The sequence below is a fragment of the Chenopodium album genome, chromosome 12 (genome assembly GCF_948465745.1).
Source record: "Chenopodium album chromosome 12, dcCheAlbu1.1, whole genome shotgun sequence".
Taxonomy (NCBI): domain Eukaryota; kingdom Viridiplantae; phylum Streptophyta; class Magnoliopsida; order Caryophyllales; family Amaranthaceae; genus Chenopodium; species Chenopodium album.
In genome coordinates this window covers 17,520,115-17,538,609 of record NC_137845.1, presented here as the reverse complement: position 1 = coordinate 17,538,609, position 18,495 = coordinate 17,520,115, and the positions used below count along the sequence as shown (strand labels likewise).

The following is an 18,495-nucleotide window of genomic DNA, read 5'->3' as shown; positions in this document are numbered from 1 at the left end:
GTATTGAACATTATGTTATGTATGCATTATTATTGTACTATTTTTTTCTATACTTGTGAGAATTGTGACTTTTATTTCGAGCTTTAGTTGATTTTTTTAATCTTATGGACAAACTCCGTAGAATAGTCGTTAAATTTCAATGTTTTTACAATTTTTTAATAACTTATAGAGAAAAAAGGCCGAAGAAATCGAGAAAAGTAAAGCTCAAAATATGTAAATTACTTACACTGTTACACATTACAAATTAAAAAAAAAAAAAAAAAAAAAAAAAAAATTAAGTCAGTTTGATTGCGGTTTTTTTCTATTTCGGTTTGCTCTAGTCAAGTCTTTAGCTTAAATAGATTCTGATCATTTAAGGTATAAGATAATTTTGATTCGGGTCACTTTGGGTTTCGAGTCTATTTGGGTCAATTAATTCAAGTTAAAAGTCAGGTCACTTTGGGTATCGGGTCAACTTCGGGTCTCGGGTCATTTCGAGTCTCAGGTCAACTTCGAGTCGGGTCGTTTTGAGCCGGGTCATTTCGGGTTTTCGGTTAAGGTCGGGTCAATTCCACATCGGGTCGGGTCGGGTTGATTCGGGTTTTGGGTCAATTTTGGGTTACTATTTTTAGGTCGATTTCGGGTCATTCGGGTTTGGTCATCGGGTCTGGGTCAGAATTCCCAGGCCTAATCATTGCTGATATACTTTTATATGGGAGCAGAGTTCACTATTAGTTTAGGAATTTGATCAGTCAAATCTTGTTTATTGCTCGATTAAGATGGAACATGTGGTTTTTGTGTTGATGGTTATAGTTCTGTAGCTTTGCATAGTTCTCGGTTTCTTTGTTACTTTGACCTGTTTTCCTTGTATTCGTTTTTTTCTTCTTCTCTTTTCCCGAGTTTTTTTTTCAGTTCTCTTTTTCCCTTTTAAAGCTCCATTTCCTTTGAGGACGGTTTATTTATTTGAGAATATATTGTGCTTTGTAGAATGTATTATTTGCAACCATGGTTTTTTTCACCTCTTTTTTCCCTTATTAAGACTCCATTGATTTGAAGATTGTTTTAATTATTTAGGAAGTATCTGGAGGTCTTGTATTGGGTTGGAGGTCTACTACCTATTCCTTCTGAAAAAGGTTTTTAGTTTTTTTTTTTGGCTTGATGTGTTTCTCTGAACTAGAAAGTGTATCTTCCTTTCCTTTTTTTTTTTTTTTGCTGCATCTTCTTCCTCAAATATCTTCCCTTTTCTTCCTTTCTTAGCATGCGTTTGTGTTGATGGAGGTTATGCTTTGAGTTATAGAGGTGTCTTAGTCGAAAACCCACAGGTATATAAACTATTATTACTTCTTGCAGATGAGGGGATCGGTGATCTAAAAAATTAAATTCAAATGATGACCATGCATAAGAGGGAGGTGGTAATAAAACAAAAAACAATTCTAGGAATCATTATAAATTATGTGGAGACTCCTGAAGATTATTCCAAGAATTATGTTGAGGTAGTTTTTCTCTCGCTTTAAGTTGGCATTAGCCATGAATAGATGCATAACATTTTTTCCTTTTGTGACAATGTATGTTGATATATGCCTAACATTTTTTATCTGGATTTCTAAGAACTTTTGATATTCTTAATTGTGAAACAAAGCTTTGAGATTTCTGGATATAATCTTCAGGCAGCATGTTGCATTGCTAAACAGTAAAGACTTATCATTTTTATTAAGATGTTATTTCACTTAAAATTCTGGACGCTGAATACTTATTTTCTAAAAATAATTAAGATAATTATGTTGTAGAAGAATTAAGATGCATTTTAGAAGGATAGATCAGTTTAGAAAGAATGATGAGAGTTCGGAGTGTTTTTTTTTGGACACAATATTGAATTCTTGCTACTTCAGAATGTATTCGGCAGTATTGCAATTTCTCAGTATGTTAATGGCCCCTGACCCTTGTTGATGAAGTGGTTCTTGTTGAGGCTGAACTGAGCCAGGCATGTTGCAGAGAGGAAGCGCTGAAAGTGCTTGAGTTGGTAACTCAGCTTGTTTTTAATTCAATGCATTTGCTATTATCTTTGATCTTTATGCAGCATGGATAAGAGGAAGTATTTTGTTTGGGTTTTAGACATTAACCAAAGTTCAACCTTGTGCCTTTTTTTTTTTTTTTAAGCTGGGGAATTCTGGTGTGAAACTGATCCAGTGACTGATTTAATGTTCTTGTCACAGCTTGGAAAGCATATTGATAACTTGGTACTGCCACTTGAGCTGCTACAACAGCTGAAGTTGTCAGACTTTACTGATCAGCATTCAGCAAGAGTAAGACTCATGGCAAAAACAAAATTGGACGGTTGTTGAAGCTGATCTTAAAGCTGAAGTTGCTGCCCAACTTTCAAAAGTTTCTTCGTGGAGCTTTGGAGAGACCAGTATAATAACGAATCAATGCAAGTTCTTCGTAGTGCTGTAGTGGCTTTGGCTTGCAGAGCAGCTGATGGATTGTTTGATTCTTGTCATTGGGCTGATGGGTTCCCTCTCTGTATCAACAGTTATTGAAGAGGTTGATGAATTTATGGACTAAGAAAACTTGGCCTATTCTTGGCATTATCCAGTTGTTGCATAACCTCTGTTTTACATGGGTTCTTTGTAATCGTTTTGTGCAACTGATCAAGTTGAACTTGGAACTCCTAACTGCAGATGGTCATCTAAAAGAAGTAGCAAGGGATGCAAAGACAACAAGGGATACAGTATACTCTGAGTTTCTGAGTGCTATTTTGGGATGGGTAGAAAGAAGGCTGCTTGCATATCATGACACTTTTGATACTGCAAATATCAATACCTTGCCTAATATAGTTTCTATCGGGACATCAGCAGCACTCCTACTAATGGTGAACCTCTTAGGCCACACTCTCGGCTCCAGGGAGTTTGCCAATGCCTTTTGGATAGCCCACACTCTCAGCTCCAGGGAGTGTGCCAATGCCTTTTGGATATTCCCCTGTCCAAATTCCAGGAATGGATAATAAGGATAACCCATGACTTATGGTAATGAGTTCATAAGCCCTCCCTTCTCCTTATGGTGGCAGATCCATATCAGCTTCAGGTAAATTTGTAAATGCTCCCATATTCTGAGTATTATTCATCTTTAACCATATGAAAATTAGCCTTCACTGTGTGTTGTATGCATATCATTGTATGTTATTTGATTGGATTTTTCTTATTTCCCTTATATATGGTTTCCATGCTATGATTTATAAGATAACTTTGTAAGGCTATGTTGTTGTATAGGTGGTTATTTTCAGCTGATGGTTGGAACATAAATAATTATCATTTTATTGAACATGAGGAACGTATGCTATTGGCTGACTGGCTATAGATAATGTTTAAAGCCTTTAGCATATTGTGACACAGCAATCAGACCTACCCAGGTAAATATGACAGGGAAAAAGCAGCAGAACTATTTTAATTATAAAAATCAAACTATAGTTAGTTACCTACTTATAACAACATTATATAGTGAATCTATTACCACTACAATAAGCATATGTTTATTACTTAATATCGCCCCCTCCCCACTGCCTTATCCTTCAAAAAAGTAACTGGTAACCATCTGTCTAGTACTATAATTGTACTTGTTACAGATGTCAGGGAAGAATCAAGGACAATGCATATCGCCAGCTTATATTGCTCTAATTATTCTCTGTCTTTCGTATGAATAGTCACAAAAACTATTGTAAGATGTCTGAAAAAAAGTTAACATCCTCAAAATAGTTGTACCTCCATCCCAAAATTATTGGTCACATGACATGACTACTGTATCGATTAGCAGATTGCATTCCCGCTAACATGAAACTTAAACATACCAGCATATATTGATTTTTATAAATGAAGGATATCAGCTCTGCTGAACTCCAGGCATCACACTCTGCTGGGAAGATATTGACCTTTTACTAGCAATAAGTATTCAAGCCCACAGCAGCTGTAAAACTTGATCAGCCAGCCATCGGCAAAACCATACATGCCAAGATGGTGATGGAAGATAAAACTTATGTTAGCTTATTGATAACTACTAAAAGGCATCTACAATTTCAACAGATATCTAAAGATAACTACTAAAACCTACAAAAAATGTGTATGATAATACGATAGAATCAAAATTCTTCACAGGACACTTTGTAAGGCTATCAAAGGTTGCTCAAACTTATCTGTTACATACTTGCAGGCTCTGGGCAAGTATCACAGCAGTTAGCTAAGGTTTAGTTTTCATTAAAATAAACACTTTCAGCTTCAAGAAGTTATGTAAGGGTATAAAACATGCAAGTACAGCACCAAATCTCAACTGATCCTCCAGATGAACATTTTTTCAGATTGATTTGTGAATGAGTTTAGTATCTATTACACCAGTACAACCAACAGTACATATCTAATTAACTAATTGTATGTACCAGACTATTTTTTCTTTCAAGATTGGACCCTATACTAAATTGTAAGGTAAAGTTGTTCATCTCAGTTACTGCTCAATTTTCTTCATTTTAGAATTACAAAAATCACAGAAGGACCTTTGCATGAGAATCCTTAGACCAACAAGATCCCTTTTATTAAAGCCTTAAAGAAAAGCTATAGACATTTCTAGCATAAACAAATCAAGATATTTTTAAGAATTCACATAAATAAGCCTCTCTAGTACCTCCTTGAAGAAGTATAAATGAAAAGCACTACATTTGACATCAATTATTTAGGAAACAATGTATGAATTCCATCATAGAGCTATAATCTTTCAGAACGACATTTTTCTCTTCACTGGTCTTCCAATCACGCTCTTGGATTGACTTGCAGCAATAATCATGTAGGCATAATTTACATCAATAATCATGAGGGCATTTCAGGAGTTATTACCCATTTCATTTGAATGTCGACCTATTCTTCAGTATGTACCAAATGGAACAGAAATAACTACAGAATATCAGATCTTATTAGTTTTAGATTTTTCAGTAGTCAACTTTTCAGGATATCAATCTCTCACTTTTCTAAAGCATAAAATCAGTAGCAAAGGTTTAACATTCTAAATAGACTTCACCTCTTCATCCATCTCATCAGATTCCTCAAAACATAGCTGTAAGACTAACAGTACTTATATTATTTAAAGCAATAGTCAGGTAAAGTAAAATAAGAAGCCAAAGCAGCTTCTAACTACAATCCTCATAGCTCAAAAATATCTGAAACAACTTGAACTGAAAGGCCATTTTTAGGAATCTATTTTAAATAAGGAAATGCTCAACTGTCTGAAGAACAACATTCAGCATAAGAAAAATTAGAATTTTACCACTGTACTTTATAGGAAACTATTAGAAGTTTCTATCGCCATATACCTATTTGATTCTCAAGAAAAAAAGAAAAAAAAAATACGTGAGGCACAGCAACATACTACTTGACCTTTTTAAGCAGCAGCATAGGAATATAACCTACAAATATAATCTTATTTTTTAAAAGACAATGACTAAGAGTAATCCTTAACAGTATTCTCTTCAGCCCATGACCTATAATGACAGTTATATATAGACCTCGTAATCAAAATAAGTTCTGCAAGGAGAAGCCAAGCTAAGCTTTAAAAACAAACCATTAACATTTCCAATTTTTCAAAGCTCGGGGTAAAGCAATGGAAGTTGTGAAGAATCTAGTGAGTGAAATGCCCCTAGTGATCTTCAGTAAAAGCTCTTGCTGTTTTTCTCACTCAATGAAGCAACTTATGAGAAGCTATGGAGCCAATGCAACAGTATGCGAGCTCGATGAAATTCCAAATGGGAAGGAGATTGAAAAGGGTCTTTTGAGCATGGGAAATAAGCCAAGTGTGCCAGCTATTTTCATTGGCCATAAGTTAGTTGGTGGGTCTAAAGAAGTCCTTAGCCTCCAAATCCAGGGGAAATTAGCATCTCAGCTCAAGGAAGCAGGAGCCATATGGGTTTGAAATAGTACATAACTAAAGACTTTTCATTGAGCCTCTTTCTTTTACTGTACAAGACTACAAGGTAACAAGATTAGAAATCAGTTGGACAATATGATGCTGCTAATGTAATCAATTAAACTAACGAGGAGCTTCTCTTCTATTTTTCTCTGCAAATAAAGATATACCATACTATTCATAAATAAGTTGAACAGTGTCCACTAATGGAATCACTTTCATTTGTAAATGGAGAGCACTACAGTTTATTGTAAAGCAACCAAAATTGTGTGCTTACTAATCTACCATTTTTTTTTCAATAAGCACACAATCAAGAGACATTTTAGAACCTGAAGACAATCAGTAAAAGAAAAAATCATTTGAATGATGATTATATGGAGCTAACAATGAATAACGGCCCCGATCCAATCAGACATCACAAAATATTCAGGATATTTTATGTCACTTGTTGAGAAGTCACAAGAATATAGACTAACTAGTTGAAATACTGTGACAAAAAACCATTGTAAAACATAACTTGGCACCAATATGTTTACATCAGTTTGCAAGTTCCTAATTGTTTTCTCAGCTCAAAACTGAGGAACTTGTATATAGTACGAACAAAATGCTCATCTCAGTAACACCAAAATGGGGTAGTTCAATTTATTTCAATTCAGAATTACACACTGTCAAGGATCAGCAAATCTTATTGCAAGATCTTAATTTCAATAAATGACGATCCTTAAAGTAAAACCCTAACAAAATACTACAGACTTTTTCAGAATTGACAATTTAAACACATTCCAGGACTTTAAAATACGTATAAATTCCTATCAAAACTCCATGTAATCTTTCAGAACACTACTTTTCTCCAATAATGCTCTCCTTTGCCAATTCTTCACTGCGTTTATTACCATAGCATTTGCATCATGTATTTCTTTATCTGTAAATTTATGCTCCACAATTCCTACTGGCCCAGGCTGCAGTACCCTTATTACAGTTTCCACATCTTGCTCCAGCTTCCTGATAAAAAAGAAACACTACTTAAGTGGTTGTAAGACAAACTACTTAGTATGATCAACAAGCTTTCACCAGATATTAGAAAGTTGGAGATGGCTTTTTACTAATGAATCGATATTCAAAATCATTCCATTCAGGATATTTTATTCTACTAAAGTGTCGACCCAGGATTCGATTTTATCATCAATCCAATCAGAAACAAATAACTAGTCAAACTACATGAGAATTTAGGCACACTAAATATTACATGTAAAAACTTTAAGTCTAAATTTTCAAAATACAAATTACATGCTTTGTGAGGCTACTTACCACAGTTTGGTAGGGTTATGCAGTATGCCTCCCACTTTGGCTTGCTAATCATTAAGGACATCAAATTATGTTCAGAAAGATAGTTGTTAGTGATCTAATATCTCCCTTTATAGTACAAGTTTAAAGTTACTGTTACCTGAAGATTTGAACTCTAGTTCACATTAGCTTTGTCATGTTTCTGCCAACCAGACTTACAGTGCAGTCTCTTTACTTGTTTTTCACCTATCTCAACTTATTAGCAGTGAACATTAGAGCTTTATGTAGGTGTTAATTGAACTTGGGTAGCTCCTATTAGATTTGAACTTAGCTAATCTAAACTTGTTGTATATGAATTTATTGACTATGATAAGGCTCTGTTTTCCTCATTGTTAGCCCATTTAGGCACCTTCTAGAATGTGTTACGCCTTATAAGGCTAATGCGTTTTGGCCCACACTTAGACTAGCCTGGTGCCTCAGTACACTTTTAAAAACTAAGCTTATTTGCTCTGAACTCTTTATATTATATATCATGAAATAAGTAAATAATGGTTGAGGAGAACAGGGTCATAGACATTAGAAAGGGATTCCTCAAACTCAAACACCAAGTTCAGCTTTGTTTGTATGTATAGGTGTAGCTAAAGTGATAAGTCAATTGTCAATAAGCAGGAGAAGAGCTTTAGACCAGCACCATCAAAGATCTATTTTTCAGCGATTCAATCTTTAGCACAAACCATTGACTTAGCAGCTTTAGCAACATTTTAAGGGAACTAGGAGTCTATGAGAGTAAGGTAAGGGTGATGAAGGAAAGAGAAGGTAGACATCATCGAAATGTATATTGTGTTGCTCAATTTCCAAAATGTACCCCTCAGATTAGAATTCCTGTCTTCTACTGCTTCCATCTAGACAGGTTAAACTCACCTAGGAGTCCTTGCTTAAGCTAAGCTTTAGGCATATTTTCAATTATTACTTTCCTGGTCGAAGTGTAGATGCTATAGAAAATGGTGGAAAAATTAGAATGAAAGAGTTCATCCCCATGTTTTAGGCATGGGTTCCTCCCCAGCCAAAGCCATCACCCGCTCTTTCCTTTCCTTGGTGCTATGTTTAATTTTCCAATATTTGGAGTAAGTGTTTAAAAGAACCTCTTTTTAAAATATGCCTGAGAGCAAGTCTAGGTCAATTGGGACGAAAATATTGGCTTCTGTTGGACTAAAATTTCAATTAGAGAGGAGAGCCCAAGAGCACGAGTGAGAAAAGTAGAATGAAGAAGATATTTCCAAAGAATCTGCCTGAGATGAACTCAAGCATTTCAGGCATGGTCCTCCCCACCCAAAGCCCCAATTCTTGCTCTTTCTTTCTTTGGTTCTTCCATTTTCTTTCAAAGGGATGGGATGGCCAGGAAAAACTCATAGGTTAATTAAAAAGAAAATGTTAGCTTCTTTCAGATAGTGCTTACTGAGGGGGCGTTTGGTTGGGGGGTTTCAAGAAACGGAATGGGAATCAACAGCTATGATTCCCTTTCATGTTGTTTGTTTGTCTAATTTAATCATTCTCTTTCCCCTCTAATTACCCAATTTCCTTCCATCATGATTCCCCAGCCCCCCCAAGGGAATCATCCATTACCCCAAAATCCTCTACACCCAACAACCATAACCAACTTTGACCACCATTAAAACATACACCACCACCTGACTTGGTCTACCGGAAACCTCCCACTACTACAACCGTCCCCACAGACGACCCCACCGTAGCCGTCACCATCACCGACGACCCCACCGTAGTCGTCACCATCACCGACGACCCCACCTTCGAACACCCCTACAATTCCAACGCTCTACGAAACCACTATGAAACTACCATGATACAACCACAACCATTAATCAAAACCACCACAACCACCCCGAAGCCCCACCACCACCAGAAAAACCACATACAACCTCCCAATTACTACTAATTTTAAAATTAAAAATAAATTATAAGTGAAAAAACTACCTTGTTATATCATCAAATATGGCTTTAGATGGTCAAATACACCCATAAAAACTACAGATCTAGAGTTTTTAAGGGTGAATTTGACCTTCAAAACCTTTAATTTTACAAGTATATATATTTCATGGTGGAGGTACTAGAATAAGATGAGAGAGAAAATGTCGGTTATGGGGCCTTAGAGGGGCAGCGACGTGAAGGTGGCGGTGTGAACAAGTGGCGGTGAGAATAGGGCTGGGAAGGGATCAAGGCTGGAGGTGTGGATGGTGCTCCATTAATATGAGGGATGAGAAGACTGGAAGTTTTTTTCAGAAGTGGTGGAAGACAACTTATTACTTATGTAACCAAACAACATACTACATCAAAGGGTATCATTTCCTTTCCCCCTCAATCCCTTTCTTGATTCCATTCTGTTTACCCCGTCTGAACCAAACGGCCCCTGAATATCATTGCTGAAAGACTGGCAACTTTTCAGAACAAGATATTTGTTTCATTCAAATGATTCAATCAAGCTCTTAAAAAACCCAAAGCATAGGACCAATTAAATCTAAATTGCGAACATAGGGAGGATGTTTGTTGATTCGGATTAAAAAGAAAGAAAAAAAAAAACCCCCAAAACCTCACTGTGTGCATAGAAAAGCTCTTAAAGTCTACAACTACTGCGAACTGGGATCGCTCAACAGCTATACAACAATACAGTAGGAGGGATTAGATCTAGAGTACCCTAGTTGTCATTTTGAATTTTAAAATCAGCAGCTTTGTGACACTGCCGGAGCCTAAGCCCTCTGCACACTCATCTCTAAAGATTGTTGTTTCACATACTATACTTAATTTTAATCTGGGATACTAGGTCATACCAGAGACATCCAGCTAATAAGCATATTTATTTATATCACCTCTGAATCTCTGATTGAATTTAAAATTTCAATGATTTAAATTAACGATCAATCATAACATCTATCCTCAAAAAGGTCGATAAATAGCTATAACAGTTATAATCCTATCAAATACAAATTTCATTCTATTAAACTCCACTAAAAAACCATCAAGAATTTCCTAGATTAAAATTTTTACCATCCAGCTAACAAAGTACATTTAGGCAACCGAAAAGTCCAAATTTCAATAGTGTTACACCAATACCATAATTGATAAATATTATAGTCAAAAAGCAAGATAATGTAATGGAGAAAAAAAAAAAAAAAAAAAAAAAATCAAAGGATAAAGGGCAATACCTCAAAATCCCAGAAAAGGGTAAGGATTTTCCGAGCTTAGTAAAAGACATTTGATTTTTGTTCTTCCAATTACTTTGATTTTCAGGAATTTCAAAACCTGTAACTAACAAATCCAAAATTTCATATAAGACGACAATAGATTACACACAGTTTTTCCCTAACATTAGAGAATTCTATGATATAAACAGAAAATTGCAACACATTAGCAAACAAATTTGATTCAATCATCAAATTATGTTCGAATATTGACGTTAAATTATTCTAGTTTAAGAATATGAAAAGCAATATTCTAGCAACGAAATCGCTTGCTATAATCAGTGATAAGTTGAGTAATTGTAATTAATAGTTGAATAATCCAGCTTAGAAGAACCCTAAATTGACTATATTGAAAATCAAACTAACGATTAACATTAGATAGATTGTGATTGTGAAATTGATAAACAATGATTGAAAACAAAAAACATCTTGCCTTAGAAGCTGCTTTAATGGAGAATTCTGAGAGCGGTTTAATGGAGGAGAAAGGGGAAGACTGTAAACTTGAACAAACTGTTTGTTACTACATTTTTTTTTAATTTATTTATTTATTTATTTATAGAAAATACTTTCGACTTTTTATTATTACATTTTTATTTTTATTATCGCATTACACCCAAAATATTTGCAACCTATTTTTTGAATTTTCCAATCGAATCCAAATAGCTGAATTTTAATTCAAATCAGATTGAATTTGATTATTGGATTTAGGCTAAATTCAATCCGAAAATCGAGTGAACACTTTAGTTGCAACTATTTAAAAGCGAAGGAAGTACATGTTTTTCTATTTAGTTTCTAACTTCCACCCAAATACTGAGTAGAGTAAGAGTACTAGTTGATAACAACGATTGTTTAAAGAGTGGAAAACTTGTAATTAATTGGGAAATTTTTACACTGTTCATAGGTAAAACCGATAACATCGAGTTCGTTTGGCATCAATGTGGTGTTCTGTTTTTTGGTTTTTTGTTTTTTAAAATCATATGATATATGTCATATAATGAACAAAATGTTAGTCAAACTTATTAAAATCATGATAATTTTGAAAACTGACAACAAAAAAGTAAAAACACCTTTTTCTTATTTCCTGTTTTTGATTTTTGATTTTCAAAAAAAAAAACTGAAAACTGAAAACTGAAAATCAAAAATAATGTCAAATAAGCCCATCATTAGTCATTACCAATTTACCCTAAAACCATTTACAACAATTACTAATAACGATTTTAAGGTAAAATTGTTATTGGTGTTAGCAATTTTACACTTTTACCATGTTACCCCAAAATATTATAGCACTTAATTTGGTCCTTATCGACTAAATAAATTGGGGTATCTTAATTATTTTTCCATTGATTGACACTTTTTTAGACTCAAAAGATCCAATAGGAATTAACTTTTAGTGTATTTTTTCCTTTTCAAAAAATAATGAACTTGAATGTTGAATCCGTATTAGGACTTGATTTGTCCGATCTCAGGACCACAACAGGGCAAAATTCAGAATTCATCAGTCACCAGCAACACAATTTTTTAATAAGTAATACAGTAAGTGGTTTTTTTTTTTTTTTTTTTTTTTTTCTTTCGGGACATGAAAGAATACAGTAAGTTTTACCACATTTCTAGAATTGTTTAGGGAGTAGATTAGTATATTTTTACTTTTTACTTCATTGAGCTGTGAAGTACAATCAGGTGTAAGATACAAATTGCCCCCTCTGCAGTGCACAAAAGACCAACAGCCAGGAGAAATAAGCAGCAAACTCAGTGTATCTGAGAAATTTGCAGATTTGAAAGGCAAGAATTTCTTGCAATAAGGTACCAACTTGAAGATAATTACAGGCCTTATCATGAAGCCCTCTATTGTAAGGTAGGAGATATAAATGTGTTTTGCCATAAGATCAGGATGCAACAAAGTAGGGTCTCCTCCCCCTCAGGATGCAACAAAGTACTGTCTCCTCCCCCTCAGGATGCAGCAAAGTAGGGTCCATCATAGTTTAGTAGTGCAGCTAGTGACATCTGCAGCCGGAAATGGAGGTAAGGTTAGCTGATCGAAAAAATATTGTTAATTAGTTGATAGATAACACATTAGCAACTGTAAAAAGTTAGGTATCAGCTAATTTAAGGTAGCTTAAGCTGGGTGCTTGCAAGGAGAATGACAGAAGTTAGCACATTAGTATACAATAGCTTAACTTGGGTTCTCTAGGAACACAAAAGATCATACTACATGCTAATCTGCTGTAATTATTTACGGAAACAATAAGAAATATTATAAGAATCCACTCTCCAAATTTACAATTACAATTCAAGCAATAAAAATTTACAAGCAATCAACATAATTACATGGTACCTGCAAGCTGCATGATAATAATGAGCAGTATATGTTCCGCAACTTGAGAAGCTGCGACCCATGACATTGCCAGAGTGACAGCAAAGCCAAAGTTTCATTTTTTATGAACTCCAGCTATCCATGACATGCTGCAAACATTAATAGCATAGCCGCTCATAAGGTAAAAATAAGCATGCAACTCGCACTGTAGCAAAAATTGTTCAACATTTGCATACAAAAGTAATCTGCTGTAAAAAAAATGATCAGAGAGATTACTAAGATTATCGTACCTGAGTCTCCCAAACATGTTAGCAGAATGTATTAACGAGTAGACAAAATGCAGCCTATCATAGTACCATGTTTGTCCAAGCATATACTAGTAAGACATGATCAAGGGTTCTAATATTTCAATCTTGATGTTAAACAATTTAATTTTCACAGCAGAGAACAATATATGCATTATTCTTGATTGGCATCACAAACTCATTACATTTCAGAATTTCGCACCCAATTTCCATCTTCTTCTACACCCTTTAAATAATTTTTACAAGGCCACTCCTTCACCCACTCCACCAACTATTTCTATTCCGACATCTACTTATGAGGTTTTTGTGCTAAAGAAGACGGCTCCTCAAGAATTTTAATTAATAAGCTAATACTACATTCATTTCTGAAAGTTCTAACGTGAACCTTTTCACGCTTGCCATTGTAAATCTCTGACCAATAATATCTCTAGTTATGTATTTCCTCTTGAATAAGTGTATCAATTTGACTTTTGCACTATTCAGATACTAACTTTGGCTAGATTTTTAGTAATATATTAAAGACCAAATGTTATTATGTAAATTTTTGTTGAATTAATCACAACTACATTTACATGATATCAATTTTATAATATCAATTTTTATAAATTAAATTAATACAAAATTAAAGATATCAATAGTCAAAGTTGTGCATTCGCATGTGTGTCAAAGTGATGCACTTACTGAGATACGGAGGGAGTATTTATTATAAAAAAAATAAAAATAAAAAAAAAAAGTTGATATTTCGAAAATACATATTGGGACGAATCTAACAAGACTATATCAAAATATTTTTTTAGGTGGAAATTTGATCTAAGTGGGGTTTATGAATGTCAAATATCAAAGTACAAAAACTTTCGGGAACAAAGGTAGTATAGTACAAGAAAAGGTACTTCAACAGTAACTCATGATTGACTTGATACACTCTTCAAATGATCCAAGCATGCGGAAAACTTCATTTGACATAGAACCTGATACTCCCTCCGTCCCCGAAAGAACGACCCTTTTGGGCTAATTTCAGGGGTATTAAGAAAGTTAAATAAAAAGAAGTAAAAGTATATTGAAAAGATAAATTTACATGAAGTTTGTAAAAAAGTAGAGAGAGAAAGTAATAAAAATACATGAAAAAACAAAATTTTATATGGGGAATCTAATTTTGCACAAATATCATTTTGGGACTAAAATTAGGCCAAAAAGGTCGAACTTTTGGGGACGGAGGGAGTATTATTTAGCGAGCTAATTAGGATTTACTAAATTGAGAGTGTCAATACTCAATAGAGGATCAAACTCACCTATATAAAAGTATTTGAACAAACAGCTAAAACAAAAACCAATCTAGAATAAATAAAATGGGAAAGCATGCATCTCATAGCTCCTAACAAGATTTTAAGCAAACTCAAAAATTGTTAGACCTCTAGTAATTAGTAACAATAAATCACAAAAAATAATTCAATCCTTAAAGAATTTATACTCTAACATAAAACAACAAATGGAACTTATTTGTAAGGCATCAAGTATTAGGGAAGGTCACATTAGGAATTGTCATCATAATTCCAGTGAGGGGTAGCTTGAGCAAGGAGAAGAGGGAAATCAGGTAGTCTGTAAATAGAGGAGAACAGGTATAAAAAAATTAAAAAAAAAAAAAAATTAAAAAAAATTAAAAAGAAAAAAAAAAAAAGAAAAAAAAGGGAGATGAATAATTTTGAGTGAATTTAACTTTATTTTGCTCAGCAATTAGCATTGGAAGCTTCCAGCCACTCGAAAGACTGTGCTTGCAATCCCATTTATAAATTTAATAGCATACCATGGAACAACCACTTTCATACACAGCTCCTTAAAAGACTAAATTATATGGATTTCTTATTCTAAAGCCTTTCAAGTATGGTATTACAGCACATAAGTAAAGACAGAGCTACAAAACCATAGAGGTCAGGCCATGAATATTTGTTAAGTCACATTAAGAAAGTAATTACCTTGTCAAATATACATTCAGTTGCAGATTCATGCCTTGCTGCTCCCCAGATACGATCAATCTTTCACATGCTCCTCAGATACGACAATCTTTCACATATGATGGTGTTCCGACTCCATTTGTTTCCCCTGAACTATAACTCTTACTGTCTTTGCAATTCTACAATTTTGGCCAGTTCCGGTGAAATATAGTTTGTAGCCATTGTAGGCATTGCAAATTGCAATTAGGAGATAAGGCTGCCAATTTTTGACCCCTAAAGCCCCACCAATTGCAGGTTTTCTCACTAGCTGTAGGAGATATTCACAGTTGTGCAAAGATCCATTGAACCTCAAATATGAAGAGGATGCAGTTTACCCAGTATTGGAAGACACTTGATATTCATCAAGTAGAGTTATAGGATGCTTAAGCTGTTTAGTGGAATTAATACTTCTACGTAAGTAGTCATAATTGATGTACATGAGAAAGTCAAGAAACAGACTTTTCTCTGGTACACCTGCTGAAGCTTCCATGTCTTCTTGCAAATCACTGTAAGCCTTATCAATGATCTTATATGTAACATTATCAAATTCAAAACCGATCTCATGGAACATTTGGGCCCACATCAAAGTCTTTTGAGGTATCCCTTGCTTGTAAAACTGAGAAAGCAACAAATTAATGGTACCAACATTTGGAATAAAAGCCACCTTGAGCAACTTTGCAGCCAGCATCATGGCACGATCCAGAATGTCACCGCAAACTCCATTCATCATAATGTTGTATGTGATGGAATTTGGAACAATACCAGCTGATACTAGCTCATCCAACATTGTTATAGCTTGATTTACCCTCCGACTAGAACAAAGCCCGTGCATGTGAATATTATAGGTTGTGATGTCAGGGCTCCAACCACAAAAATGCATTTTATGTAAAATGTCATTGGCACTAGCTAAGTCAAATGCTTTACAATATCCATTAATAAGAGTGTTGTAAGTCACTATATCTGGAGACAAACCAGTCCGATGCATCTCCACAAAAGCATCATTAGCTGACTTCATTCTCCCCTGTTTACAGAATCCATTGATAATGATATTAAAGGTACAATTGTCTGGAACCAAACCCATTTGCTTCATTTCTCTCTCTAATTTCAGAGCTTCATTCATCATACCACTGTTACATAAGCCTAAAATTAAAGAGTTGTATGCAAAGTTGTTCGGCATGCATCCTCTCATTTTCATTTCTGTAAAAACAGCAAAGGCCTCCTCCACAAGGCCAGCTTTAGAAAGCCCATCAATGTAAGCAGAGAAGGCAACGGCGTCAGGGGATAACCCACTCTGATTCATTTCATACCACAAAGTTTGAGCCCCTGACATGTCCCCTTTCTGGCAATAGCCATCTAGAAGAGCAGTAAAGGAAACTTTATTTACAGGAAAACCATTTGCTATCATATGATTTATAAGTTCCTTACCTTCTTGCAACCTACCCTTGTTGGACAAACCTATGAGCAAAGAGCTACATGTGGATGAGGTAGGAGAAAGACCAAATTTAACCATTATTTTATAAACTCTGAAGACTTCTTCTTCTAGCCCCACTTTAGCATAAGCTGCTATTATGGAATTAAAAGCAATAACACCGATAGGGAGCCCCCGCTCAATCAGATCCTCTAACAATTTCATGGCCTCGTCTAATCGATTAGCCCAGCACAATCCAGAAACTGAAAGATCAGGCAATGAAGCATCTGGTATGAGTTGTGATGATAAAAATTCACTTAAGACACGTTCTGCATCCTCTACCCTCCCATACTTATAGCGTCCAGCAACTAATATGTTATAAGTTATAGCATCAGGAGGTATGTTTTTCTTCCTCATTTCATTAAAAACACCATTTGCTTGAACTATATTTCTTGCTTTTACATATCCATCAATTAGGGCATTATACATGAAGATATTAGGACTGAGGCCTAATTCAATAACTCCATCAAATAACTTCCTTGCTGCTGATACATTACCTTCTTTACACAACGAATTTATAATTGTAGTCATGGAAACACAACTAGGATTATAGCCATTTTCAATCATCAAATGCATCCAAGTCAATCCATCAGTAGTTCTCCCTCTTGTACAACAAGCACTGATCAAAATATTATAGGTATATACATCTGGTTGACATTGAAACTTCTGCATTACATGTAATAAGCTCTTTCCCGTCACAAGACAACCACTTTTACAAAATCCAAGAATCATAATATTGAATGTAAAATTAGATGGGCAAGGCCCTCTACGAACCATATCTCTAAACAATTTCCATACACTTCCATAGTCACCAACCCTGAACAACAACTTAAACAATACACTAATAGCCGACAAACTCGGTACCACACCAACATCCCTCATTCGTTTCACCACATCCAATGCAATACAAACAAAACCCGCATTCACAAAACCCCTCATAAGTGAATCAAGTACCGAAAAATCCGATTCATAATCGAAATGTTGGCTCCACATGAGCTCCAAAAATTCCACACTTCTACAAGACCCAATTCTCAATATAACCCAAGAAATCACATCCTGAGCAAGCAGCCTAAGACTCTCGGACGCGAGCAAATGTGCAACAACACAACAATGCTTAATAGTATCATCAGAATGATCCTGAAATGCAAGCTTAAAAAATGCAGCAGCAGTTTCCCTACTATCAAACAATTTCATGATCTTAAACAGAATAAAGGGGCAAAAACTTTGTGAAAACCTCATCAAATTATCAAATTCTTGATGCTTAATCATTCTAGATAACCCAACAAAAATTCTACGCCTCTCATTTGAGTTTATAACATCAAAATTAATCGAATTAGAGCATGGAAAAGGCAAAAATTGACAAAGAAAATGATGGGTACAAGTAAAATTTGAAGAAAATGATGAAAAAGTATGATTAAAGGGTAGAAAATGAGTAAAAGGGATCTGGGTAAATGAGGAAATGAGGGTTTTAGGAGAGAGATTGTAAGGAAGAAAGAGAAAGCGAGGAAGAAGGCGACTTACCTTGAGAAAGTTGCAGTGTCGACTGCTTAGAATAACAGACATTCGGTGAAGATTGTAACGCCGGAAAACGCTGTTTTTCCGGCAAACAAAGAAGGTTTTAGAGGGGTTTATCGGAGGTTTTTGCTGCTTGAGACAGTCTTAAGAAAGAGAGGTGAACGTTTTGAGCTGCCACACTTAGAGGTGTCAAATCGGGTAGCCAGATGGAGTTTGGGTTGACCCACGATGGGTCGGGATGTTTGGATCGGGTAATGATGGGTCATTTTAACTTAATAAACCAAATCAAATCAGGTTGAGCTTAATCAGATTCGGGTTAAAGTTGAGTTCAAGCATGGTCGGATACAAATCAAACTTGGCCCATATCAAATTCGGGTCGAGTCATACCGAGTTCAGAAGAACTCGAGTCCGGATTTTATCGGGTTTATGTGGGTTAAAACGGATTTATTTAGCT

The 18,495-nt window shown here is 35.0% G+C and overlaps 1 protein-coding gene, 2 long non-coding RNA genes and 1 pseudogene across 3 annotated transcripts; 2 read left to right on the top strand and 2 right to left on the bottom strand.

Moving 5' to 3' along the window:
• The first annotated feature begins 432 nt into the window (after positions 1-432).
• LOC145572166 (uncharacterized) lies at positions 433-3,177 on the top strand. Its single transcript, XR_014096698.1, has 3 exons — positions 433-1,472; positions 2,193-2,520; positions 2,658-3,177. It is a non-coding gene; the product is annotated as an uncharacterized LOC145572166 (long non-coding RNA).
• Positions 3,178-5,613: 2,436 nt separating this feature from the next.
• On the top strand, positions 5,614-5,922 carry LOC145571003 (monothiol glutaredoxin-S1 pseudogene; annotated as a pseudogene).
• Positions 5,923-6,533: 611 nt separating this feature from the next.
• LOC145572165 (uncharacterized) lies at positions 6,534-10,929 on the bottom strand. The gene is made up of 3 exons (XR_014096697.1): positions 10,888-10,929; positions 10,419-10,521; positions 6,534-6,918 (listed from the first exon to the last, which is right to left on the bottom strand). It is a non-coding gene; the product is annotated as an uncharacterized LOC145572165 (long non-coding RNA).
• Positions 10,930-12,051: 1,122 nt separating this feature from the next.
• LOC145572164 (uncharacterized) lies at positions 12,052-18,163 on the bottom strand. The gene is made up of 3 exons (XM_081631186.1): positions 15,041-18,163; positions 12,787-12,914; positions 12,052-12,455 (listed from the first exon to the last, which is right to left on the bottom strand). Exon 1 carries the CDS (start codon positions 18,087-18,089, stop codon positions 15,390-15,392), a length of 2,700 nt encoding a protein of 899 aa, XP_081487312.1. The 5' UTR covers positions 18,090-18,163; the 3' UTR covers positions 12,052-12,455; positions 12,787-12,914; positions 15,041-15,389.
• Between the last annotated feature and the right edge of the window lie 332 nt (positions 18,164-18,495).